The 26557-nt window shown below is 38.7% G+C and overlaps 4 protein-coding genes across 4 annotated transcripts; 3 read left to right on the top strand and 1 right to left on the bottom strand.

Annotated features, from left to right (window-relative positions):
• Positions 1–14116: 14116 nt before the first annotated feature.
• Positions 14117–14899, top strand: CLUP02_02750 (uncharacterized protein; the record flags this gene model as incomplete). Its single annotated transcript, XM_049281779.1, has 1 exon — positions 14117–14899. The coding sequence occupies one exon, from the start codon at positions 14117–14119 to the stop codon at positions 14897–14899; it is 783 nt and encodes a 260-aa protein (XP_049138922.1).
• Positions 14900–15820: 921 nt separating this feature from the next.
• On the top strand, positions 15821–17539 carry CLUP02_02749 (uncharacterized protein; the record flags this gene model as incomplete). Its single annotated transcript, XM_049281778.1, has 2 exons — positions 15821–15839; positions 16302–17539. The coding sequence occupies 2 exons, from the start codon at positions 15821–15823 to the stop codon at positions 17537–17539; spliced, it is 1257 nt and encodes a 418-aa protein (XP_049138921.1).
• A 373-nt stretch (positions 17540–17912) lies between these two features.
• On the bottom strand, positions 17913–19322 carry CLUP02_02748 (nucleotide sugar dehydrogenase; the record flags this gene model as incomplete). The annotated part of the gene is made up of 1 exon (XM_049281777.1): positions 17913–19322. The coding sequence occupies one exon, from the start codon at positions 19320–19322 to the stop codon at positions 17913–17915; it is 1410 nt and encodes a 469-aa protein (XP_049138920.1).
• A 3337-nt stretch (positions 19323–22659) lies between these two features.
• On the top strand, positions 22660–24672 carry CLUP02_02747 (uncharacterized protein; the record flags this gene model as incomplete). The annotated part of the gene is made up of 1 exon (XM_049281776.1): positions 22660–24672. The coding sequence occupies one exon, from the start codon at positions 22660–22662 to the stop codon at positions 24670–24672; it is 2013 nt and encodes a 670-aa protein (XP_049138919.1).
• Between the last annotated feature and the right edge of the window lie 1885 nt (positions 24673–26557).

Genomic DNA, 26557 nt, shown 5'->3' with positions numbered 1-26557 from the left:
CTAAGGGTTTAAATCTCTATGTAGGCGTTAGTCTTTTATAAAAAAGTTAGGCTAGTTTGGTTAGTTTCGGGGCTAGTTTTGGGGTTATTTTAGTTTAGGTTAATATGAGGGCTTATTTGTGGGCTTATTTAGGTAATTTAAGGGCTTATTTAGGTTGGTATTTAGGTTAGTATTTAGGTTAGTATTTAGGTTAGTATTTAGGTTAGTATTTAGGTTAGTATTTAGGTTAGTATTTAGGTTAGTATTTAGGTTAGTATTTAGGTTAGTATTTAGGTTAGTATTTTGCTTATAATAAGTCTTAGACTTATTATACTTATTTCGAGAGTATTTATTACTCTTAATAGTATTATTAGATATAGGAGTATTGATTTCTCTCTTATTTTTGTTTAATATATCCATAATAAGAGCCTCTAAAGTAGGGGGCTCTTTTAGTTTTAAATTAGACCTTTAATAATTAGCTTAGATTAAAAAGATATTAGTTAGGGCTAATATAAAGACCGTCTTTTAGTCTATATCCTTAATAATAGCTCCTACGCTATTTAATTTAGAAATATAGTTTTTAAATAAGCTAATAAACTTATTTAAGCTATTGAAATACTCTAATTTAATAGCGTGGAGTTCGAGGTATAATTATTAACGTAAAACTAGTCCTATACCCTTATAGGATACTTTAAAGGTATTAAGAGCCTTTTTTAAATTAATTTAATTAAAAATAAGTAAAAGAGGCTCTAGTTAAATATTTTACCTTATTAATAATAAGGATTGGGTTTTTTACTCTTTAGTAATATTTTTATATTCATTTTTAACTTCGAAATAGGTATTTAATTTTAAAGGTTAAAAATAAATATAAAGAGTAAAAAGCTAAGTAGTCTAATTTTAACTACTTTTTAAGCATTAACTTTTAAGCATAAAGTAGCCTATAATTACTTTAATAATATCCGCTATTATATATATTTTAGAATATATATAATATAAATATATACTAGTATTGTTCTTAGTATAAATAAGCTTATTTTAAGCTTAGAATTTAAGCTTGTTTTTAAGCTTAAAAATAGACTTATTTTAAGTCTAAAAATATATATAAAAAAGTCTATTTTAACTTCTTTTTCTTATAGATAAATATTTAATAAAAGTAAGTATATAGTATAAAAAGGGCTTACACTTCGTCTACCTTTTTATATATATAAATCTTTTATTAAATATAAAGGTCGATTTCGAATTTTCGAATTCGAAAAAGTAAATTTGGGCAGAGTAAAGAATCTCGATATATAAATATGCATATATTAGATAAAGGTATATACCTAAATAATAATAGGTATAATATAGGCGAATAAAGATAGAAGAGCTCGGATAAGTGAATAATATTCACTTAAGTAAATAAAACCTTAATTATATAATAACTAGGCTTATAACCTATAGTACGTATAGCTTTAATAAGGTAATACGGGATATTCTTATAAAAAATATAAGAAGTAAATATTTATATAGAAGTAAGAATATATAAATATAGGGGAAATAAGCGTATATAAAAGGGGTTTTTATAATAAAGAGAGTAATATAGTTAAATTACTATATAAGAAGTTGCTTACTTAACGAAAGGTCTAAATAGGCAAATATACGCCTATATATAGGCATAAAACCCTCCTACTAGAATATTCTATTGCTTATTAATTATGATATAATTAATAAGCGTATACGTAAGTAAATGCGTAATCGTAGTACGTAATTCTGTCTCGAGAGAATTCTAGCTTATTTAGTTACTTTTTAGTACTTTTTATTGCTCACGTAAGCTTATGTAAGTAGTATTTCTAGCACGTATAGCTTTAACGAGGTAATGCGGGATATTCTTATAAAGAATATAAAAAGTGAATATTCATATAGAAGCAAGAATATATGAATATAGGGGATATAAGCGTATATAAAAGAGGTTTTTGTAATAAAGAGAGTAATATAGTTGAATTACTATATGAGAAGTTGCTTGCTTAACGAAAGGTCTAGGTAGGCAAATACACGCCTACATATAGGCATAAAAACCTCCTACTAGAATATTCCATTGCTTATTAATTATGATATAATTAATAAGCATATACGTAAGTGAATGCGTAATCGTAGTACGTAATTCCGCCTCGAGTAAATTCCAGATTATTCAGTTATCTTCCAGTACTTTCCATTGCTCACGTAAGCTTATATAAGCAGTATTGCTTACATAATCAATACCTATAATAATCTACAGAAATCGTAGATTAATATGGTATATAGTTTGCTTACGTAATATTGATAATAAGGCGAATAATAAGGTAAACAAAGTTACCTTCGTAACACTCCCTCTTTTGCCTTATTAGCTATGTTGAAATAGCTAACCAAGTACCCTAGAGTAGATTTCTAGTACCCTAGAATAGTTTTTTGGTACCCTAGAACAATCTTTTGGTACCCTAGAGTATTTTCCTTAAAGTATTCATAAAAATATAAGGAAAATAAATACCTATATTAGGGGTATAATATAGGTTAAATAGGGTTATTAGGATCGTTTAAGCCTATTAGCTTAACGAATTCCTTATGTTTAACCCGAGGTAAGGGTTTTGTTAACCCATCGGCAGGCATTATAGTAGAAGGGAGATATTCTACTTTAATATTCCCTTTTTCTACTTCCTGTCGAGTATAATAATAATATAGGGCAGTATGCTTAGTCCTTTGGTGATATTCAGGATTATAAGCAAGAGATAATGCCCCATTATTATCGGTTTTAATAGTAATAGGTTTAACTTGATAACCTATTTCCGATAATAAATTCTGAAGCCAAATAGCTTCCCGAATAGCTTCCTGAAGTCCATTAAATTCAGCCTCTGTAGTAGAAAGTGCTATAGTAGACTGTTTTTTAGACTTCCAGCTAATCGGACCTCCATTTAGTGTAAATAAGTACCCAGAAGTTGATTTTCTAGTACTTTTACACCCGGCCCAGTTAGAATCAGTATAGCCTACTAATTCTACAGGCCCAATATTACCATTATAGGTAATATTATAGTGAATAGTGCCACTAAGGTATCTATAAATACCTTTTACTACCTTAAGTAGGTAAATAGTGGGCTTATGGAGGTATTGGGAGACGAAAGAGACTGAAAAAGCTAAATCAGCCCTAGTCACAACCATAGCGTACATTAAAGATCCTACTAGGTGCTGGTAGGTCTTTAATAGCTCTTTTGAAGGTAAATAGTCATCTTTTTCGTTCCCTAAATCACTATTTAATATACCCGGATTTATAGGTATATTAGTGATTTTAGCTTTGGAAAAATCATTATTATTAAGAATTTCCTTAATATAATGACTTTGAGAGAGAGAAATAGTCTTATTAGACCGATTTCTAGTAATTTTGACGCCTAGGAAATTCGAGGCTTCGCCTAGGTCTTTAATATCGATATATTTCGATATTTTACCCTTAATTTCCTCTATATATTTAATATTTTTATTAAATATAAGGAAATCATCGACGTGGGTAACAATAAAAGCAGGATTTTTGAAATCCTGGTTGAAATAGGTAGCCTCATCGGATTTTAGAGGTAAAAAGCCTATTTTATTAAAAATAGACTTCAGCTTTAGTTGCCATTGTCTAGGGCTTTGTTTGAGCCCATATAAGGCTTTTAAAAGCTGTAATAACTGATTTTTTGATTTATCCCAATTTATAGTATTTAAATTAGGGTATTTTTCAAAAAATTCAGTTAAAGGTATATTAGAAGGGTCTATATATACCTCTTCTAATAAATCCCCATTTAAAAAGGCACCAATAACGTCAATTTGGTGTATATGCCAGTTTAAAGGGGCAGATAGGGCTATAAGTACCCTATAGGTAGTAGGATTACTTCCAGAAGCAAAAGTTTGGAAATAATCGACTCCATACTGTTGTTCGAAGCCTCTAACTACTAATCGGGCCTTATATTTATCAATATTACCAGTATTAATATTGATTTTTCGTTTAAAGACCCATCTAGTAGATAGTGGATTTTTATTAGCTTTATAGACCTTATTTGGGTCTATAGCTAATAAAGTACCCTTTTTAATAATAACCTCTAGCTCAGAATATATAGCTTTTAACCATTCTGATTTTTCTGAGCTATTTAGAGCCTGTTTTAGTGTATTAGGCTCTGGAGGTAGGGTAATACTCTGAGTAAAATCTTTATATTTAGATTTTTCTTCCTCAGATAATTTGGGAATTAATACCTCTATTTTAGAAGGTATTTCCTGAATATCTTCGATTTTATCAAAAATTTTAGAATATAAAGGAGGATTTACGCTTTCTACCCCCTCTATTCTATTATTTTGAATAAATCGAATATGCGAAGTCCGTAATAATCGAGATCGAAAAGGATTAGAAGGGCAATATATAATATATATATTATTACCTTCTTTTCCTAAATATATACCATTTTGAGTATAGGTATACATTTTATTCGAAGTGACTCGCTTTTGAGTAGGGTAATAAATAAGTACCCTAGAGCCGATTTTTCTTAGATTAGATAAATCCGGCTTATTATTTCTTTTTGGGAAGAAATAATCGAGAAAAGCCTCCATAGGGGTCTTTTCAAGGCGTATATTAGCGGTAAAATTAACTAATTTAGTTAATTCTTTCAAAATTACGTCCCATAAATATAGGGGTAATTTCTCCGCTAATAAAATAGTCTTAGCCTTTTCGATAAGGGCCCTATTAGTCCTTTCGGCTATACCATTTTGCTCGGGCGTATAGGGCGTTGAAGGCTCTAAAATAATGCCTTTTTCGTTAATATAGGGTAATAATTCCCCTATATTGAATTCCGTACCATTATCTAAGCGTATATACTTAGGGTAGGAATTAAACTGGTTAAAATAAAATTCCAGTTTGTTTTTGAGAATATTAATTATATTCTCTTTGGTTTTTGAGAATTCAACATCTCGAAAACCAGTAAAATCATCCGTAAACGGAATAGCGTAATTATTTCCACTAATAGTAGTAGGGGTAATTTTAACTGTATCAATACAGACCCTTTCTAGTGGAAATAATGCCCGATTATAGTTAATTTTAGGCTGTTGCCTAGTTAACTTAGCTGTAGTACAGCTCGGGCAATTTAGGTCTTTTTCCTTTAATTTGTCTAAAGGAATTCCCTTAGTTATTTTCGCAGTTTTTAATAAATAAGGGTAAGAAGGATGACCTAATTTTTCGTGCCATTCCTGGGTGATTGAATAGGCCTGATTATCTGAATTTTCAGATAAATAATCAGTATTTTTCTCTATATTACTATTATTAATAGTAATATTATGAAGAGAATTTTGAATGGATTCTAAAATATTTTTTAGATCCAAATACTGATTTTTAGGGTCCAAATCGTTTTGTTGGTACCCTGTAGTAGGCCTTCGATTTTTCCAAGCAATATTAAGGAAAAATCCATGCCTTTTGAAATCCAAATAAGCAAATACATTGCCCTCAGAATCCACTAAATAATTCTTTTCAATATATCCACCATTTTTGTAGTGTAATATACCTGAAAAGATATTAAGTGGGAATTCTGGAATATATAAGGTATTTTTTAACCTTATAGGTATAATTTTACCCCGTAAATAGATAGGTAAAATTAAGTCCCCAATACCCTGTGGGTAAACTGGGCCAGCTCCGGTTCGAATAGGGGGTAAATTGTCCCTATTATCGAAATTTTCGAATAAATCCATACTATTAGTAATATGGACTGTTGAACCCGTATCATATAACCACCTTTCAGTTGTATTTGTGCCCATATTAGCCGAATTATTAGTATTTTCTCCCGAAAGGCCCAAATTATCATTTGGAGTCGAGTTAGGTAATATATGAGGGAGAAAAGGTTGATAATTTTCATCAAGTGGGTCTATGGTATAGTGGTCGGAACCACTAACCATATAATTCCTTGATTGTAAGGGCTGAGGGTTCAAATCTCCATGTGGGCGTTGGTTTTTCGTAAAAAGGTTGGGCTGGTTTGGTTGGTTTCGGGGCTGGTTTCGGGGTTGGTTTGGTTTGGGTTGATATGAGGGCTTATTTGAGGGCTTATTTGGGTAATTTGAGGGCTTATTTGGGTTGGTATTTGGGTTGGTATTTTGCTTATAATAAGTCTTAGACTTATTATACTTATTTCGAGAGTATTTATTACTCTTAATAGTATTATTAGACATAGGAGTATCGATTTCTCTCCTATTTTCGTCTAATATATCCGTAATAAGAGCCTCTAAAGTAGGGGGCTCTTTAAGTCTTAGATTAGACCTTTGACGATCAGCCCAAATCGGAAAGATATTAGTTAGGGCTGATATAAAGACCGTTTTTTGGTCTATATCCTCAATAATAGCTCCTACGCTTTTTAATTTGGAAATATAGCTTTTAAATGAGCTAATAAACTCATTTAAGCTATTAAAATGCTCCAATCTAATAGCGTGGAATTCGAGGTATAATTGTTGACGTAGAACTGGTCCTGTACCCTCATAGGATGCTTTAAGGGTATTAAGAGCCTCTTTTGGATCAATTTGATCAAAAATAAGTGAAAGAGGCTCAGGTTGAATATTTTGCCTTATTAATAATAAGGATTGGGTTTTTTGCTCTTCAGTAATATTTTCATATTCGTTTTCAACTTCGAAATAGGTATTTAATTTCAAAAGTCGAAGATAAATATGAAGAGTAGAAAGCCAAGTAGTCCAATTTTGACTACCTTTTAGGCGTTGATTTTCAGGCATAAGGCAGCCTGTAATTGCCTTAATAATATCCGCCATTATATATATTTTAGAATATATATAATATAAATATATACTAGTATTGTTCCTAGTATAAATAAGCTTACTTTAAGCTTAGAATTCAAGCTTGTTTTTAAGCTTGAAAATAGACTTATTTTAAGTCTAAAAATATATATAAGAAAAAGTCTATTTTGACTTCTTTTTCTTATAAATAGATATTTAATAAAAGTAAGTATATAGTATAAAAAGGACTTACACTTCGTCTGCCTTTTTATATATATAAATCCTTTATTAAATATAAAGGTCGATTTCGAATTTTCGAATTCGAAAAAGTGATTTTGGGCGGAGTAAGATATCTCAATATATGAATATGCATATACCGGATAAAGGCATATACCTAAATGATAATAGGTATGATATAGGTAAATAAAAATAGAAGAGCTCGGATAAGTGAATAATATTCAATTAAGTAAATAAAACCTCAGTTATATAATAACTGGGCTCATAACCTCTAGCACGTATAGCTTTAACGAGGTAATGCGGGATATTCTTATAAAGAATATAAAAAGTGAATATTCATATAGAAGCAAGAATATATGAATATAGGGGATATAAGCGTATATAAAAGAGGTTTTTGTAATAAAGAGAGTAATATAGTTGAATTACTATATGAGAAGTTGCTTGCTTAACGAAAGGTCTAGGTAGGCAAATACACGCCTACATATAGGCATAAAAACCTCCTACTAGAATATTCCATTGCTTATTAATTATGATATAATTAATAAGCATATACGTAAGTGAATGCGTAATCGTAGTACGTAATTCCGCCTCGAGTAAATTCCAGATTATTCAGTTATCTTCCAGTACTTTCCATTGCTCACGTAAGCTTATATAAGCAGTATTGCTTACATAATCAATACCTATAATAATCTACAGAAATCGTAGATTAATATGGTATATAGTTTGCTTACGTAATATTGATAATAAGGCGAATAATAAGGTAAACAAAGTTACCTTCGTAACAGTATTGCTTATATAATCAATACCTATAATAATCTATAGAAATCGTAGATTAATATAGTATATAGTTTGCTTACGTAATATTGATAATAAGGCGAATAATAAGGTAAACAAAGTTACTTTCGTAACAAAAAGTATATTATATTATATAATTTCCTTTAAAAGCGTGAGCCCGTTAAGGTTAATCTTTTATACTTATAAAGCCGGAAAAAAAACCACTACATATAAGGATATAAAGATATTTAAGTCTCGATTTATTAACGAAATTAAGAACCTAGGACTTAACCTTATTAAAAAGTCTTACTTAGTTATATAAAAATATAATAATAAAGGGAAAAAAGAGATCTTTACGTAGTTATTAATAATTTAAAAAACTAGTTAATATTTAATCCTCGCCCTAGCCCTAACCCTAATTTAAAAAGGGAATTAATATACTAGCATCGCAAGTTAATATATTAGCGTTACTCTTATATTAGTATCGCTATTTTACTTTTTAATTAGTTTAAAAAAATAGTACTTCCTTATAAAGGCGGTAAGGGTAACTATATTAATATAACTATTCTTATTATTCTTTTTAACCTAAGCTCTAGTTTAAAATTTTTAAAAATAAGAATACTACTATAACTTACGTACTCGTTTAGAATTAATATATTACTTATTTAAGATTTATAAATTTTAAATTAGTTAGTAATATAAGCTTTTATAAATCTTACATAAATAAAGCTTCTTTTTATTATATACTTAAAATATTTAAAAAGTAATTTATAATAACGTCTACTTAACTACCCTTTTTAACGTAGTTATAATAATTTATTATTATTATAAACTACTTTTTATTAGCTCCTTTTTTTTTAAATATTAAGCTATATTAACTATTTATTTATATAATTCCCTATTATCCTCTTTTTATTAAGAACGCTAAATTAGCTCTTTATTTATTACTAAGATAAGCTCGATATTTAGCTTTAACTTAGCTAACTTATTTTTTTTATAAGCTTAGCTAGTATTAACTTATTTTTATTTTTAAATAAGTAGCTTTATTTTTTATTATTTATACTTTAATCATTATAAATAATATAAACTAAATTAGCTAACCGGCCTTTTTTAAATAAAGTTAGTTATAATAAAATAGGCTATACTATATTTTTTAGCTTATTATAAAAGGATATAATAATTTTAAAGTTAAGGATTTAGTAATATAAATTTAAAAAAGATATCTTTTAAAAATATTACTAAAAATATACTTCCTATTTACTAAAAATAGCTAAATTTAATATTTTAAAATAGATTTTATAGTAATATAAAATACTTAGCTTAATTAAAATAGTATAATTTAAATTATAAAATCTAAGGGGGTCTAGGAATAGCCTCTTATTAAACGGTATTACTTTTTTTATAAACTAGCTTTATATCTTAATTAAAATAAAATATTTTAAAAAAAGTATTATTTAAAGTTTACTTAAGTATTTAAAGCGAGTACTTATATACTCCTAGCCTATAAATACCTCGTTTTTTATATAAGCTTAGTAAAAGTATAGCTTTTAATTATTAATTATATCCTATATAACGTTAATAAGCTAATATAAATAATTAAAACTATTTAAAAAATAACTTTTAATATTATTATTACTTAACTTAGTATTAAAAATAACGCGAGTACTAAAGTTTTAGTATTTTTAAATAAAATAACGGGCTTATTATATTTTTAAAAGTAAGTATATTATATAAAAGTATTAGAAGATTAGGCGTTAGTTATTAAACTTTTTATAAAGTTTAGTTTAGGCTTTTTTAAAAGTATACTTAGTCTTAGTAAAAATAATAAGTTTTTATATTATAAGGACCTTATGATATATATAAAAAGGGGGCTTATTAATAAGTATATTAATATAAGCCTTATTTTTATTACTTAGCGTAGTTATTATTTATCTTAATAACTAATATTCTTTATTATGAAACTTATTATTATTATTATTATAATTACGGTCCTTAACTTATTTTTCCTTAGCCCTAAATATAATATTAAAGTTAATATAATAAATATAAAGTTATTATAAAACGTTTAAGAACTACTTATTTAATATAGCCTTTATTTATTTATCGTAGTTTGTAATAATAATAGTAAAGTAACGGACTAAGTATTAGTTTATAAATTAGTAGATACTTATTAAGAAAAACTAAAAACCCTTTAATTTTTTATTATTAATAAAGCCGAACGTAGTATTATAAATAGATCTAAAGTAGGTCTATTTAGTAACTTAGAAAAGAGGGAGCTTAGAATAATTAGTATTATAAGTATTATCGAAGCTAATTATTTTAAAAAATTACTTTTATATTTAGAGATAATAAAAGAAAGTTTAAATAGAGTTAATAAGGTAATTTAGCTCGTCGTTTACTTATTTTACTACGTATAAAATATCTTATTTATTAAATAGCTTAATTAACGCTATAGTTAGCGAGTATTTAGTTAGTTTTTCTTAATTTATATAAGCTTTAATATTATAAATATCTCGCTAAGTAAATAAGGACTTTAAGAACTACTCTTAAATAGTAATACGTATATTACGAGCCTAAATCCTAATTCGTTAGTTTATAATTTTAATAGTATCCTTAACTATTTTAATAAGCTTATAATATAAAGGGTATATAAAAGTTTTAAAACTAGGGTTATAATTATATTAATTATATTAGAGGTCTAAATAATAATATAATAGCTACTTATTCTCTTCTTAAGCTTTAATAATAACTTATTATTTATAACTATATTTATAAAACTTATATCATTAAATACTAGCGCTTTATATAGGCTTAGGCTTATTAAAATAATCATATTAAAAAATATATTAAATAATTTAGCCTCAAGCTTTATACTTATTCCGCTTTATAATACTAAATTTATTAGCTTTTATAAAGTTATTAATTTAGTTAAAGAGGGTATTATAAGTTTATTTTAAATTACTAAGAATTAATAAGTTTAGGATTTTAACTATAAAAGGAGAGGAAAATTGGTTATTTAGAGTATAGTAAGAAGTTATAGTTCAGAAAGACGCTTCGTTTTAAATAGAGAATAATTATAAGAATAAATAAAATAATAAGTTAACTTAGGGACCCTATATTTATTATTATTAACGGATATATTCTTATTATCGGAGTAGTACTATTATTAGTTATTAATTAGTTTTAATAACCTATTTAATAAGTTAGAAAATATTACTAAATTACTTTATTATAAAATAAAAAGGTTACTAGGACTATTTACTAGGGAAAAAGGGGTTATATTCTAAAAAAAGTCGTAAAAGGGTAGTTTATTCAGTTTTCGTTATTTTTTTAGGGAAATAGTAAGTAAAATATAATATAGGCTCTATATTAAAGTAATCGTTTATAAGAAGTTATATATTTTATAGTATATTAATTAAGAGCTTAGTAATAAAGTTACGTTATTTTTTAAAATTATTAATTTTATAAAATTAGCTAATACTAGGGTAGTTATCTTTTTTAAAAAAGAGATAACAATAATTAACTAGATAATAATAAGAGGTTATAATTAATTAATAATCGTTTTTATAAAAAGGGAAATCTTTTAATAGGAGTATTATTTTAAAATTAGCCTTAGGGAACGTCTTTAATTCTAATTATAAAAACTATTATAAATAAATACTATAAGTTAGATTTCGAGGCTTAATAATATAACTTAAGTATAAAGGGAGTAAAAAAATAAAGGCTTAGGATATTTTATAAGTATTTAATAGAATTTAATTATATTAATAATTTTTTTTAAACTAATTAAAAAGTAGAATAGTAACGCTAGTATAAGAGCGATATTAGTATATTAATTTACGACGCCGGTATATTAATTCCCTTTAAGAAAGCTACGTTATTTAGTTACGAAATATTATTTAAATATATATATAATCGAGCTAACCTTTTTATTATAAAGTTTTTACTTAATTACTAGTTTAGATTTATTATTTATATCCCAAGGGTACTATTTTATATAATATATAACTACTATATAGTTTTATAAAATCTAATACTTATTAATAAGTAATATATAATAAGTATTATTTAAAAATACTCTAAATAATAATATCTACGTTTAACCTATACTTATTAATTTTAATAAAAAAAAGCGGATTATTTGGTATTATTAAAATATAAACCGATAATATTATTAAATTATTAAATAAGATTTTTAATTAAAAAAAAGAAACCGAACTTAAACGTACTAAGCTATTAACTAAACTAAAATAATAACTATTAACTAATAAGCCGCTTATTTTCAATAACGGAATTATCTTATTAAAAAGTATTAATATAGTACTTAAATAAAAGAACTAAAAGAAGAAGCTTAAGTAAATTAACCCCTTAGTATTAAACGTTAAATAATAATTCGTTAAGTAATAAGCTCGAGGTACTTATATTATATTAATTTATTAATTAAAAGTAGTTTTTAATACGTCGTTTACTACTTAATATTAAATAAATCCGTCGTTTATTAACTACGCTATACTAAACCGTCGTATTAAATAATAAATAGATTACTTAAACTAAGGGCTTATATTCGTATTATTAAATCTAATTATAACTAAACTCTTCGTTTTTATAAATAAGTTATTTATAAATAATACTAATTATACTTTATAACTAAGTTATATTATTATTTTTATAAATAAAGAATAAACTAATAAGAGCTTTATAATTAATAATAATATTATTTATTATAGCTTTACGAAGAGTAAAAGGATTACTTAGAACGTACTAATATTAAAAGTTTATAAAATAGTTATAAGTATTAATATTATTTATACTATTTTAACTACTTTAAACTTTATTATTAAATACCTCGACGTTTTAAAAATCCCTATTAAAGTCTATATAAATTTATACTTATTATATAAATATCTTATTAAGCTAGGTATTATAAGAAAAAGCGCTTTATAATAAATATTATAATACTTTAGTAATTATATAAACGCCGCGAGCTCTACGAGATCCGTTAAATTAATAATAATAGTAACCTAGTTAATAAGTTTATAGAGAGCATACTAAATAATTCCTTTAAATAATTTATTAATAAAGGAATTATTATAATTAAAATAAAAAAATAAGTAAAATATATTAAAGTAATAATATATTATAAGTAGTAAGTTATTTAGTAAACGTATATACCTCTTAGGCTTTAGTTTAGGGAGAAATATACGTATTTAGAGCGTAATTAAATCAATAAAAAGCTCTTTTTTAATTACGTTAAATTTAATAATTTCTAAGGAGTTTAGGTATATAAATTATATATATTAAAGGATTAAGAAGTAATTAAAAAAAGGGGATATTAAAATTTCTATATAAATAACTATAATAAAAACTATACTAAAATTTTAATATATAACTTTAAGTATTTTTAAATAGGGGATTAATTATAAATTCTATTATTAGTTCTTACTAGCGGGGGACCTAGCCCCTATTTTACCTTTTCTTATTATAAAAATAGAAAATTATTAATATTAAATTACGAGGTAAAAAAGGGGCCCTATTAGGTAGTTAGGTAGGGGTAGTAAGTAAGTAGTCTAGGCCCGTATAAACGGACCCTTTTACCTACCTATACCTACTGAGGGATCGCGGGCTCTGCCCACGATCTTCCCCTCCTATATACACGCAATAGACCTATACTGACCTATTGACCTAGTCGCGACCGAAAGGTCTGACCTGCCTACGTGTATACTAACAGGATCCATCCGTCCTTGCCCAAAAGCGACTCATAGAATTGGATTTCAATCGAAATACAGAATCCCATGGTACCGCAGCGACTGACTCACTCAAGTCCGCACATGGAAGCCTTTCCACCTTAATCAAATTCAAGAAACTCAGTCCATGTTATACACCTTTTCCACAAGTGCACAAGTGAAAGGCTTCAATTATCTCTGGATACGAAGACAGCCCCGCTGTGGCCGTCAAACGACACGAACAAACGACGAAACTAATGTGGCAGGCTGAGTAGTCCCTCCCGACTATCATGCAATATAGAAGTACTGTCAGAGCTGATTGGCCACTTAGCATCGCGGATAGCCGAAGAGAAAGGCTATCAACTTCTGCAAAACTATATGGCTTAAGGCACGCTGCGTGATCATTCGCTGTGAATAAGACATTTGCCTGTTAAGTGCACAGCTCATGTCTGTCAGAGTTGCATTCATCCACGAAAGTAGACTAACATTGTTCAATCGCATTGGAGGGTGACGTCTAGTCTTCTAGGCAACCAATTCAATTTCACGTCACACACTCTGCTGAGTGAATACTTAAGTCTCGAAATCTCCAAAGCAGTGTTCAGAATATCATTTCATACCCTTCAAGACTCCAATCAATCTTGATAGTCTCACAGAAGACCAACAAGATGTATCTCAAATCCCTCATAGTCGCAGCCCTCGGCCTAGCCCCAACAGCCATCCAGGCAACCTACCCCTTCTCCAACCCAGGCGACCTCGCCGCCGCCGACAAATTCGACTACATCCGCCAAGAACACAACGGCGTGGTCCAAACCGTCAGCAACGTAGTCTACAGAGGCACGACCGCCCTCAAAATGACACAGACCTACGACCCTTCCTACACGGGGCGCTACCACTCCGAAGTCGACGTCAACGACGGCTACACGCGCGGTCAGGACCGCTTCTACGGCTTCGCCTTCCGCCTTTCGGAGTCATGGCAATTTCAGCCGCAGTCGTACAATATCGCCCAGTTCATCGCCAACCGCCCCGGTGCGGGCTGCGGCGGGGATGATTGGATGCCGTCGAACATGCTCTGGCTCGAGGGCGACCAGCTCACGTCGAGGATCGTGAGCGGGCAGTATCGCCAGCCGGATTGCGGACGGAGTATTGTAAAGTATGGGAACTTGACGACGGTTGAGCGCGGGGTGTGGCACCGAGTTGTGATTCAGGCGAGTTGGCGGAGTGATGCGACTGGGTTTTATAAGATTTGGTATGATGGGGTTAAGGTGTTGGAAAAGTACAACGTTGCGACGACGGTGAATGATGATAGTACTTTCCAGTTCCGTGTTGGGTTGTATGCGAATAGTTGGTATGATCAGGGCAAGTTGGATGGCGATCAGGGGTTCCGCCAGGTGTGGTTTGACGAGATTGCTGTTGACTCGACTTACAAGGCGGTGGACCCTGATCAGTGAATTCGAGAGTATGGACCTCAGGGGAGCCAGTCGACCGACACTCAAGGATTATTCTTGTTACTTGGGGCATGGGATAAGCTTACTTCCAGAGTGTGCTCATGTTTTCAGTCAACCAATAAAGTAGGTTGGAAGGGATGAGAATCTAGTTTTGTAATTTCACTCGTCCTATCAATACGACAAGACCAGTCCGATCTCCGGCATAGCCAGGAATCTTGTGTTACAGCTCCGGAAGAGTTTCCTCTAGTGTAAAAGTTACGTCATGCTTCAATAGTATGAAAGATGTGCAAAGCGCTGCGGGTGGCAATGACTGATTGGGTAGGATTTGAAATGCGGCAACTAGTTTCATCCTCCTGTGCAGTTGCTGCGTTATACGAAAAGTACGAGATGGAATGGTCATCTGCGAATTGCTTTAGTTCTCGTAAGTACCTATATCAAAAACTTGTTCGTTGTGTAAGGTAGTAACTATTGTGTACTTCCCGCTTGATGTCCGCTTGATGTGTAACGTCGTTGTCTAATGTACAACAAGGAGTCTCCCTCCTATAATCGCTGTTTTCAATACCGTGCTTTAATAGTGGCAGTCCCTTTGTACAAATTGCCTCATCATATAATCTAGGTCGTGATTTCTTGTTAGGCCAGTTGTGTTTGTCCCTGACGATACAGCATCCTTGCGGCACCTCACCTCAGAAAGAATTTGTGAAGTCCGTCAACAAAACCCGAGATTCCGGGATATTGGATCTGTAGACTTACACTTCATACTCCCCCATGGATCAGCGACTGGCTTCAGTGGGGTTCAATAGACTGCTCGAAGTCATTCGTCACGGAAACATATCTAGCCAAGGCATCCTGGGTGGAATGTCTCCGTAAAGTACTTGCCTCAGTTGTTGTTTGTCTCCGACCGGAGACTAAATTTAGACCCTAACGATGGGTCCTTTCGGCCGGGGTTCGTAATTGCGCTGTTTTCCTTGCCAGTTCAACTAAGGAGTTACTTCGTGTATGATTTGAAATCGTTCTGATCTTCGTTGAAAGTTCGAAGCAGCCATTTCTTGGAATGGGAACCGAGACATAACAACATTATAGACTCGGCAGAGCCGCCAAGAAAGTTTTTCGTATCGCTATGTATGAATACTATTTGTACAAACAAAGCTATCCGCGTGGAAACAAGATAATCACTTTATGTTGTCGCCGTCTGTTGCTAATTCCTATCCAAATCAAAAGCTTCTCATATCGCCACTCCATTATCTAGCATCAACTCTCAAGATGAACACGAGCAACGAAGCCGGAACAGAAACAACCAAATTGTCCCTGCCAAACCAAGAACCTCCCCGAGTTTCAACAGCCCCCAGAATCGCCCCAGATGGCGGCTATGGCTGGATCGTCACGACCTCCATCGCAATCATTTAAGCGCACTCGTGGGGCATCAGTGCAGCGTATTCCGTCTTCCTCGCCCACTACATCAGATCCGACACATTCCCCGGCACAAGTGCGCTTGTCTACGCTGCGATCGGCTCCCTCAACATAGGCATCACCCTCGTCATGTCACCACCGGCCACGATCATGGCGCGCGAGTTAGGGACCAGGCCCACGATGCTCCTCGGGGCAGTCTTACAGTCTGCTAGTCTCGTATGCGCGAGCTTTTCGACTAGAGTATGGCACCTCTCTCTCTCACAAGGCTTGCTCTTCGGCGTCGGCATGGGACTGCTGTTCTTGCCTTCATACGGCATCGTAGCCCAATGGTTCACCACCCGGCGCGCTCTAGCCAACGGCGTCGCGATTGCAGGCGCAGGGCTGGGCGGCTTGACGTACTCGCTTGCCGTGGGCGCCATGATGGACAGTATGGGACTACCCTGGGCCTATCGCGTTCTCGCCATCGTCTCCGGCATAGCGAACGTCGTTTCAATTCTTCTTATCCGGACGCGCTATGAAGAGAATAGAGCCAAACGGTTGGCTCTGGATGTCTCTCTGTTCAAGAGGGTGGATTATCTCCTGATTCTGGGCTTTGGCGCGTTCAGCATGCTTGGATACTTCATTCTCATCTTCGCACTAGCAAACTACGCAAACGTCATCGGCTTGGACCCCTCTCAGGCTTCCCAAGTCTCGGCGGTCTTCATGCTCGGTCAGGCGGTAGGACGCCCCGCCATCGGATGGCTGAGCGATCGGTTCGGGCGTATCAACGTCACGTTACTGATGACTTTGGTAACAGGGATACTCTCCCTTGTTTTCTGGGTCAACGCAAAGTCGTTTGAGGCGTTGGTCACGTTTGCTTTTGTCGTGGGCCTTCCCGCCGGGGTTTTCTGGGTTAATGCGGCGCCTGTGATTGCTGAGGTTCTGGGTACGGAGAATCTGGCGTCCGGTCTGAGCCTGTTGTGGTTGGTGATGGTTGTTCCTTCGACGGTGAGTGCGCCTGTCGCGCTGGCGATATACATGAGGACGGGAACGTATCTTGGGGCTCAGTTGTTCACGGGATTCACATTTCTTGCTGCTGCGGCTTGCGTTGTTGTTTTACGCCAATATCAGATCAGAACCCAAAGGAAGGCTTTAGGATCCAACCCCGATTCTTCGGAAGAAGATGGAACAGAAACTCCAAGCTTTAGGAGGAGCAAGGGTCTAAGGGGAGTATCTACTTGTTGGAAGGTGGTGTGATGGCCGTATAATTTTCAAAAGGATATTGTTTCAGTGGATTTCAGAGAAACTTCATTTAGGTACGATGGGCATTTCACTTATTTGAGATTAGGCTGACCAAAGAGACACCAAGTCTTATCTGACATGGACTATTCATTCACTGGATCATCCAAGCACAAAATTCAGAACAATTATGATTATTATTGGGAATGCCATCGAAGGCATTTTTAAGTCTATGACCACACTCTTATCCAAGTCTTCGTTTTATGCAATTTTACCCCGCCGAGCCATCGGCTCAAACCAATGCGAATGAAAGAAACCAAACACCTGACCTCTCCTCTAATAGCGCCGGAAGAAACAACTTTAAGTAGAAGATAAGAAGCCACAGAGAAAATCACGGGCACCACATTTCAACTTTGACGCCACGAAGCTCGTCCATGATACCAAAGTCCAAACCATGTTGACGGAAAGCGACGATAATCATGTCGAACGTCTCAAGGGTCTCCTTGTTCCACTTCTCATCAGCCAAGCGAGGCGCGACAGGCACGGCGCTCTGCTTGACGAGGGGATCCGCGTACATGACATCGACCTCGCCGGAGCGGACAAAGGCCTTGACGAGGTCAACACCCGGTGAGTTGCTCAGGACAGACTGGCCGGCCTTGAAGCCCACACCGACGACGAGAACACGAGGCCGTACTAGAGCCGAGGCAGCTCCAGCTTTGGCATCTCTCGTCAACGAATCGATAGCGCGGCGGGCAATAGCGGCGGGTCGCGCATTCATCTTCTCGGCGGCGGCTTCCAACAGGGGGAAAGCGCTGTTGGAGAGGAGGTAGTACGGGTTAACGGGGATACAGTGGCCACCGACGCCGAGGGAAGGGGTGTAGGGCATGTATCCAAAGGGTTTGGAGGCGGCGGCGGCGGCGACCTCGTACGGGTCAATGCCGTGGGGGATGCAGGCGTCTGCCATTTCGTTGGCGAAGGCGATGCACATCATGCGCTGGCAGTTCTCGTAGAGCTTCATCATCTCGGCGACCTCCGTGCGGCTAACGGGCACGAGGCGGTCAAAGACTTGGTTGTAAAGGCGCATGACGGAGGCCAGCGACCCGGGGATCTCGTCGTCGAGGCCAGAGACGATCTTGGGGATCGCGTGGCAAGGGGGCTCGATGCGTCCTGGGTCGACGCGCTCTGGAGACATGCCTGCGTAGAAGCCGTGGGCGGTGGCGACAGGGCCGAGGAGGCTGCGGGTCATGCCTACGGCGACGGAGCTCTCTATCACCACGGTGGAACCCGGTCGTGCGTGCTGGGCGACTGTGGCGATGGCGGACTGGAGGTAGGAGGTGTCGATAGATTTGTCCGCCTTGAGGAGAGTAGGGACAGAGATGAGAAAGTGGGTGGCCTCGTGGAGGTCTGTCTTGGAGGTTGTGAAGCGGATGCGCTCGCTTGGGAGCTCCTCGCGGATCTCGCCGATTCTCTTCTCTGACACATCAAAGCCGAGGACGTCGTAGTGGGCAGAGAACGACTCGACGAGGTGAGTGCCGACGTAGCCGACGCCGATAACGGCCACGAGGGGTTGGTCATTGGGGTCGACGACGGGAGAAAGGTCGCGGACACGGTCGTTGTGAGAGAAAGGGTGCTCCTTGTACTCTGGCGGGGGCGTGACAGGTGTGAGAGGGAGGTCAAAGTTGGCCTTGAAGGTGTCGAAGCCGGGAAGGTTGAGGCCCAATGCTTCAGGAGGAGGTGTAGGAGGTGCCGGCACAGAAAGGCTGCGGCTGTGGAAGGATGGCTTGTCGATGGTGACCCTCATTTTGAAGAGTTATTATGCAAATAATGAGAAGGAAGCGAAGTCGAAGTGAAAGAGACAGATGAGGAAGAAGTATCACAACTAGAGTTCTCTATCGAATCGGACTTCTGGAGATGATGTTCTTCTATGATCTTGTGGGAGTGGATGAGGAATAGGAATGTGTAGATGCGGACTCGAAGGTGGGATTATATGGAAATCTTTGAGGCTGGAAAAGGGATTGGAATCGGATGCAAAATGAAGTTGCGTAAAGATCTCCATCAAAGTTTTCCCAGCTCTGCTCACTCCTGCCAAGATGTGATGCAAATTTCCTCCTCCGCGCAATCGGTTGAATGCCCGATGAACGTAGCGAACAGATCCGGACGAGTACGGTGGAATCATCAAGCTCTTGCCATTCCCAATACGGAATACCAGACCGAGAATACGCCATGAAGTTGAAAACCTCTGCATCGTGAAATTAGGGGGCAACAGAAAATAACGCTGTTCAGCCTCATGGCCCAGTTCCGGTAGTGGATCTTGGCAGAAGCGTACGTACATTGTTGCAATAGCGTACCGCCAAAGATGAGAGATTTCGGTGTTGTCAGCACCGTGTTGCAAATGCTGATTGTGTCAACCGTCAATGGTTGACGGACTCATTTGCACCTGAGCACAGTTCGCCTCTTCTTTCTTTTCCTTATCTGTGTGGATCGTATTAGTGGCATCCATGGTATTCGAATCCATATTGTATGGTATCCCCATCCATGGCAAACCGAGTTCTTGATCGGGAAGTACCGAATGCCACTCTTCCAGGGGAAAGAATTGGGGAACGACGCAGGTATATGTTCAGCCTCATTACCTATTTGGGAGGCGGCAGTTGATGGTGTGAAGGAGAATACTCATGAGAGTCCACATAAAGCTTATTAGTGAATTGTTCTAGTCCGGGGTGTGGGCGGAAGCATGTGGTGTGGAGGAAGTTGAAAGGCGGATGTTGAGGGGGCGGAGTCAGGAGCAAAGTCGTCTAAGCGAGGAGGCAAGTGATAGACCGCATATGCAACTAGAGCGTAGAGTGCTAAGTCCCGGTGAACACACCTTTCACGACAAGCGCGGCAGGCAAGCCACATGGCGCCCCTAGTATTCCTTTTTTCTGTCTCGTTCCTGCGTCAACTCCTTTTCTCTGCAGTTATCTTCATGCAACGTCCGTTGACTAAGATCGTGTCTCTTGATCAAATCAAGGCTTACGGCAACGCCGTCGGCCGTTGCTTCGACTTGTCCCGATTCCATTGTTCGTGACTTCATCTAGTTTCTTCCTGCGGACCGTTGAGCTTAGGCTCGGTACTGTACTCCATACGTTCTCCATTGCCTCAAGAACATGGATATGAGAACCATAATGTATCATTCAGCTTCAATCAACTGAACAGGCATATTCCGGCATTGTCAGCTGCCAAGACTGCAGTGACTGTGCTGAACGTCCCTGAGCGGTTGACAAGCACAAGGGCTCCGAGGTAAGGCTGCCAGCTAGCCAGTCACAGCTTTCGCAACTAGTAGCCGTTAAAAGCAAAAGGTTTGATGACACTTGGCATCGCCGGCAGTAAAACAATGTCCCCCAGATAACCCATTCCCAGAGGTTTGGGGCCCGTCCCGAATCCTTCGTCCCTTTCCTGGAGGGTCTTGTCTCACGTCTATCCCAGCAAATGATATGATCAGCGCAGTCAAGAGATTCCCCAAGATCCAGCCAAGCTTCAGGGTCTGGACCTGCATCTGGGGTCCAGATCTCTTTACTTTTATATCGAATACTTTATGACTCCGGATCAAAATACATCATGGAGCTGTTGTATCGTCAAGTAACATGAATAAGTTCGGCGTGCCCTACAAGACGACATGAACAGCATACCTGTTCCATCGGACAATTCCGGCCGACTGACAATACGCTTTGACACATATGTACTGGCGTCAAACACAGTACTGCGTATGCCTTCTTCCAATGCTTCCGTCCAAGAGACCGGAAAGTGGGCAAAAAGAGCACTAGCAAGACGTCGAGGGCAAAAGAGGCCAGACTTCTAATGGCGATGTGGAAGGCGATTGCGCAATTGCAGCAAATTTTCACAACTCCTGTCGCCGGGGCGCTAATGTGCTTCGAGATTGGGGGCTGAAAGCCACACGCGGGATCCCTGGATATTGCCTAAGGTCATCATATTCCATCGGCCATGGCTTGACTTAGGGCCTTGGCATTTAAGCTTAATCCAAGCTTGGTGGCGTGGATTGCGGAAAGTTTTCTCGACCCTATTCGTAGCTGCTTCAGACCCCTACGAGCATATTGGTGCTAACGGAAAGGAACTACACAGATCCTTATTGATGCATAGTCCCTCAGCCGCCTGCGGCTAACTTGTGTCCAGCGTCTCAACACCAGCAATCCCGGGGCTAATACCAGGAACCGGACCTGCGATGTTTACTTTATGCACTTTCCGAAGTGGTATACTGCTGCCGACGTTATTATCCGATTTTCTCGAGTCGCTGGCTGAAGCTAGTCTGTGTTGGGGAATTTCCACAATCTTGGCAGGCTGTCTACTAGATGTTACCTGGGTACAGCTTCATAGACCACAGGCATCTTGTAAGGTGCTCAGACATTTGGCTGACGAAGAGATTTTGTTGCCGTACTACAGCCAATCAGTCACACTGAGGGCCACCTCTCTGCCCGCTCGAATGCGGAAGGCTGCGGTATATTCCCAGACTGACAGCGGTGGAAGAGCTAGGGCCGCAAAGTATGGAGTCCTGACTCTGACACAATCGGCTTCTTGGCCTCATTAGGAATCAGTTGTATTCCTGTCCCAAGGTCTTGGGTCAACAGCAACCTGGCAGCCGAAGCTACCACAGACTACCTGATTTGGTCCTCGCAGTCCCTCGATGTTCTGCCGCGTCATGCCGGAGCTGATGATGGGTAATCTTACATGCCTCAATACCAAGATTTTGCTCAGGCTAGTGGATCTGAGCTCGCATGGAAAGCTCCAGGGCCTCGACGAGAGGGCAGCTATGGGGGCGGCAATCACCCCGATCAAGTCGATCAAAAGTGTGCCTTCTTGCAAAGTCCGAGATGTTTCCTTTCTACTCTTTCTCTCTTGTTGCATCCTCATCCTGAGCTTCACATCCAACAATCCTCGCCATTCGTGGTGTCCAGTCTTTACTCCCGACGTATTGTCGGTGCCATTCTTTCACAAGGATACTCTGTATCCTGTCCATTCTCTCTACCATCCTGAACTCATCGGACGCTTCCGCTCGCTACGTTCTGAGTATAGCTCAGTACCACGTAAAGTGTGTCTAATGTCCACAGTATCACTCAAATCCCGAAAGTGAAGCTATTCAGGACACCATGGGTCACCCAGAAATTTCCCGCCCACAGCCTGTGCATACAGATGAAAAGCGTTGGACTGTAAAGACTCTATCACAGAGACTTAGCACACAATTTGCAACATCTGAGCGGCCTCCTTCCCGTGTGTTTCGTCCCGGAACACCCAACTCCTGGAGAAGTCAAGGAGAGTGGGATGCCTACTCTGCCGCCAGCGACAGCAGACCCAATTCACCCCGGACGTCCATCTCATCCAGGGACTCCAACGTAAGCGGAAGACGCAAGACAAGCGGAGGCAGAAGCACCCTCAGCCAAGATGTTGGCCAAGCCGAGAAGCCGTCAAAGTTCGTCACCGACTACGGCTGGCCAATCCTCTCGGATCCCCTGAACCCCAACAAGAAGCTCACCCCAAGAGAGTTGACAATGCAGCGAATTGCATTCATCCTCATCGTCTTTTGTCTCAACATCGCACTTGCTGCCGTTGCATGCTTTGGCAACACCGGCTTGGCGACACTCGTTTTCATTCTGTTCGTCAAGTGCAAGGATTTCCTGTCCTCGCTGCTCTCCCTCATCTGCCTCATCGGAACATCTATCTACAAGCACTTTCGCCCACCTGCCCCCGTCTCCCAACGATGGATTCTCTCGCTGATCCCAGCTTACTCGGAGAGCGAGGAGCAACTAATCAAGACGGTCTACTCTCTCCGCGACAATGGCTGCGAGCCGCACAAACAAGTCATGTGCATCGTCTTGGACGGAAAGCCGCGCAACATTAAGCGCGAGTTCTCCCGCATCGTTGTCGACATTGAACGCCCCTACCACTCTCTTAAGTACAAAAAGGGTACACTCAAAATTACCGCCGGCTTCATGCAGGACGTGCCCGTCATCGTCATCGAAAAGGTCAAGAATAGCGGCAAGAAGGACTCCCTCATCCTCACCCACGACCTCTTCAACGCCCCCCGAGAGAACATGCCCACATACACCCGCCTCCTCCGCGAAGAAATCTGGCGCACCATTCTCCCGCCTCTGACCGAGGGCACCGGCTTCAAGAACTTTGACATGGTTTTTTGCACAGACGCCGACTCCGTCATCCACCAAGGTTGCGTCGCCAAGCTCGCCAACGCCCTCGCCCGCGAAAAGAACGCCATCGCCAGCTGCGGCATCGTCCTCGTCGAGCTCGAGCCGGGCTACGAGTGGTCTTTCTGGAACCTCTACCAGCAGCTGCAGTACACCTTTGGTCAGTTCGTTCGGCGTCGCGCAGAAGGCTTCATCGGAAAAGTCACCTGCCTCCCCGGCTGCGTCACCATGGTCGCCGTCCGCGAGGAGATGGCCGGCGCCATCGCCAAATATGCGCGCCCCGTCAAGGAAGACTGGGTCGTCCACCACCAAGTCCAGAACCTCGGCACCGACCGTCGTCTGACGTACTGCATGCTCAGCCAGTCCTCCAAGCTGCAGACAATCTTTGTGCCCGACGCCGTCTCCGAGACAGTCGCGCCGCAGTCCTTCAAGCACTACGTCCACCAGCGCCGGCGGTGGGGTTCCAACGCCTACTTCAACAACTACTTCTACTGCGGCGGCGAGAACATGATCCTCATCACGCGAATCGCTGCTGCCATTGACATTGCCCGGCAGACGCTGGTGTACTATCGCGTCCTCAACACAATCCTCTTCATTCGCGCGCTCATCCAGGCTTTCAACCCTTGGGATATTCTCCCGCTGCTTGTGGTGGGCCAATTCCCCGTTATCTGGTTTTGTGTCTGCTTGGCTGTTGAGCCAGCTCTGCGCCAGCGCGCCCACAAGATTATTCTCGGATTCTTTGTCAACAAGCTCGTCTCGCCGTTCATGTCCATCATCATCTTCTCAGCTGTTGCCAAGAATCTCGGCAACGCTGTTTGGGGCATGTCTGGCGTCACCGCATCGTCTGCTGCACCGCCTCCTGTTCCCAAAGATAAGCTCTCAGAGGCAGAAGAGGGCAAAGGCGGCGCTGAGAGGCCGGAAAGCCCCATCTCTCGGCCTCCCTCGCCGCCAGAAGTGCTCTAAGCCACAACTTTGGCATATGATTCACCTGAAGGCATGTTTGGACCTTCTAATCATCCATTTCACCATTCTATTCTTAGACATGAGTCACCTAATTCATTCCTGTTGATTTTATTTTTGTATTTTGCCCCGAAAAGATACTGCGTAGATAATGTGCTTAGACTTGGTACATGGAGGAGTTGTAATTTTCATAAAATTCATTGTACATATTCAAACTCTCTGTGCTCCTGAACGATAGTCAAAAACGAAGCTACGCACTTAGGGCGCCTGCATAAAGTCGTGGCATTCTCTTGTCTACATTCGATGCTTCTCAGGAGTTCACCATCTGGTATCGCAAGATCACTGCATGCACCAAGTTTAGCCGTAATAATCCGAGACGAAAATTCCATGTAAGCCATACGTGAGCTCACAGACCAACACTGTCAGCACTTTCATGGACCGCAATTCAAAAATTCGCTTAAGTTATCAATTTTCGGTCTTGTCAGTGAAGTCCATAGCAGAAGCGTCCTCTTAGGCTATGTCTGTGCTCATGCCACTATTCACTTTCTATCAATACATCACATGCAGGAACCCGGCAGGCATTGATGCAGTGCTTAACAATCAAGAGCCTGCAGTTGCTGTTTATGAGCTGAAGGAACTAGTCGTCAAGCGCGGAGTGCCTCAAGCCACAGGTAGCCGAAGAAGCTTAGTCCGGGGGTGCTGGGGAACATATCTGCGCAGCAACAGGGGTCCATGTTAACATTTTAGCTTCAAGACACGCGGCTCGGCGACTCAGGTCTAACCAGAATTGAAGCTAAGTTGGTGCCGTTTCTTTTCTTCTCCTGAGTCAACCCCTGGTGTGCTGGATCTAGGCGTGAAGAAAGGAGGGGAGTATACTATACGCCTTTTGGCTTAGATGGTTTATGCACATAACGAGTGAGTACGTATTGCCGGCCGCAGTCCCCATCCCGCGTGCCGCCCGGACGGAGCCCTCCGCGGCTTTTTTTTGACTTCCCGCCCCCAATTTCCCGCTCCGTTGGGAAACCTCTCCGAACAAGACTAGTGAACTAACAACTGCGCCATAAAGGTCAGCACATGAACAAGAAAACGTCGCCTTATGCCAAAATTGAGATTAGACCAGAATGGCATAGTAGCTGCCACAGCTACGTTCAAAGTAGCAGGCTCCGGAGACTTGGGCCCGGTAGCCCGCGAAGGACGATATCCACCGACTTTTTCTTTTCCACAATCTCGGAGATGACTTTTCCTTGATGAGGCATCGCCTTCTCTTACGATACCAGCGCAACGGCAAGCTAATTCCTAGCGGAGGCTATCTTTTTCCAGCCTCAGATTCGCCTCCAAGATCTTACTGGCTCATGTGCGAAGGACCATCAACAACGTTTCCCAAGCTAGGCCCTGGGCCTTGACTTACACATGCCAAGTCCATCAACGTGTCAGGTCACCAGCCATTCTACCATCTCAATATGGGGAAGTCAAAGTGGTCCACCGCCAGTGCGGACCACGGAATCACCGCATGTGTGTCGTAAGCTATCGAGCGATAGTCACCGTTCCCACGCAAGCCTCATGCCATTTCCTCAACATTGACTCGCAATGCCATGTCAGCTGCAAAGGCGAAATCGGAGAACAATCTTGTGAGAGGCTCGTGGATTCAGGGTCCAAGTTCTAGACCATCTCTGACAACACCTTCAACATCATATAATAACCAGAACATCGTCGAGCATACTCACAATCTTTCATCCTCATCAGCCTCTTCAGACCACTGCCAGTCACCGAGCCCTCACTCACTCTCCCACACTCTTTCCCACAACTTGCTTCCTGCGAGATTCCACTCTTTTCCCACCTACAGTCACTCACTTCTGTCGCTCACTTGCACAAAACGCACCTCATAACA

Source organism: Colletotrichum lupini, chromosome 2, assembly GCF_023278565.1.
Source record: "Colletotrichum lupini chromosome 2, complete sequence".
NCBI lineage: Eukaryota > Fungi > Ascomycota > Sordariomycetes > Glomerellales > Glomerellaceae > Colletotrichum > Colletotrichum lupini.
The sequence above is the reverse complement of the archived record's forward strand: the minus strand, read 5'-3'. Positions and strand labels throughout refer to the sequence as shown.